The 1,597-nt window shown below is 44.0% G+C and overlaps 1 protein-coding gene across 5 annotated transcripts in view; it reads right to left on the bottom strand.

Annotated features, from left to right (window-relative positions):
• Positions 1 to 508, bottom strand: part of LOC106727112 — a 15,669-nt gene extending 15,161 nt beyond the window's left edge. For all 5 annotated transcript variants that reach the window (XR_001363268.1, XR_001363270.1, XR_001363269.1 and 2 more), the window contains exon 1: positions 28 to 508. Coding sequence is in view for 1 of the 5 variants with exons in the window: in XM_014544495.1 (XP_014399981.1) it covers positions 28 to 244 (217 nt within the window). In the remaining 4 variants the exon portion in view is untranslated. The remainder of the gene's footprint in view (positions 1 to 27) is intronic.
• Positions 509 to 1,597: the final 1,089 nt, after the last annotated feature.

Below are 1,597 nucleotides of genomic sequence, written 5' to 3'. Positions count from 1 at the left end.
CCCCCCCAACACACACACACCCGTTACCTCGGGCTCGGGCCACGCTGCCGCCGGTCCGCTCAGGCGCCACCTGCAGCACAGACATCACAGAGGTGGCCGCCACGCCCCTGGGTCCCAGCCGCTTGTAGACCTGCAGCTCAGACGTCCTCCCGAGTCGTCCCTCCATCCCGCACAGAAGTCTCTTGTCCTCCTCTGGCCACCGTCCAGGTCTGGGCCGAGAAGCAGGCCAATCCGAGCGAGGCATTCGAGAGGGCGCGTCGCCGCTCACACCAATCAAAGGACCGAGCAGGTTCAGTGGCGCTCGGCCAATCGGACCGCGCGCCCGTCGCGTGTGGTCCCGCCTCCTCAGCTGGGCTCCTGCTCCGAGGGGTTTGCTCGGTCCTCAGCGCCGGGGTGCTGGTCTGTCCGTCCGTCCTCTTGCGGCCCCGGGGGTTCTCTCTCTCTCTTGGGCTCTAGGGCGAGGAACCCCCATGGCCTTTCATCTTTAGAGCCGCTAAGGGCAGAGGGTAGCTGTCGTAGGATATAAGAGTGTGGGATAAGAATACAAACTTTTGTGTTTTCAAGAATGTGAAAAACATGTTTTTAAAAATTCTCTTCTTAATCATCTCAAACACAAAATTACAGAATTTTAAGAATTTTTCTATAATGCTATTTTTAAAACAGATATAATTGGTATATAATATTGTGTAAGTTTAAGGTGTATGTATACAATGGATTTATTTGATACATTTATGTATTGCAGTAAGATTATCACCACAGCCATAGCTAACACCTCTATCATGTCACAGATTTACTCTTTTTTGTGTGGTAAGAATATTCAAGATCTAATCTCTTAGCAACTTCGGAGTATATAATACAGTGTTGTTGACTATAATCACTACGCAGTGCATTAGATCACCAGAACTTATTCAACGTCTAGTTGCAAGTTTGTGGACTTTTTTTTTTTAACCTTCTTTGTAGAAAGTATTACGTATTGGACTTTGTTTTTTTATAGCAGTTTTAGGTTCACAGCAAAATTGACCATAGATACAGAGATTTCCCATAAACTACTTGCCACCACACATGCATAGCCTCCCCCATTACCAACATCCCTCACCAGAGTTATGATTAATGAACCCACATTGACACATTATAATCACTGAAAGTTAGAGTTTATATTAAAATTCACTCTTGGTATTGTACTTTTGTGGGTTTGGACAAAAATGTATAATCCCATGAAGAGTAGTTTTACTGCACTAAAAATGGGATCTAAAAGCCCTGTGTCTGACTTTTCTTCCCCCCACCCCTCTTAACCCCTGGCAACCACTAATCTTTTTACTGTCCCTATAGTTTTGCCTTTTCCAAAATGTCATATAGCAGGAATCATATAGTAAGCAGCCTTTCAGATGGTCTTCTTTCACTTAATATTTAGCATTTAAGTTTCTTCCATGCCTTTTCATGACTTTTTCCATTATTATTATTTGATTTCATTTTCATATACAAAAAGATAAAACTTGAAATAGCTCTAGATTTTTCCTCCTATTCTGTTGAGGTGTGGCTGCTTCTTCACACATGGGAAGGAGAGGAGGAACTACATTCACATCAGTTTATTTGAGGA

This window comes from Myotis brandtii, unplaced genomic scaffold (assembly GCF_000412655.1).
Source record: "Myotis brandtii unplaced genomic scaffold, ASM41265v1 scaffold368, whole genome shotgun sequence".
NCBI lineage: Eukaryota > Metazoa > Chordata > Mammalia > Chiroptera > Vespertilionidae > Myotis > Myotis brandtii.
Note: the sequence above shows the minus strand (reverse complement) of the source record. Positions and strands in the feature narration are given on the sequence as shown.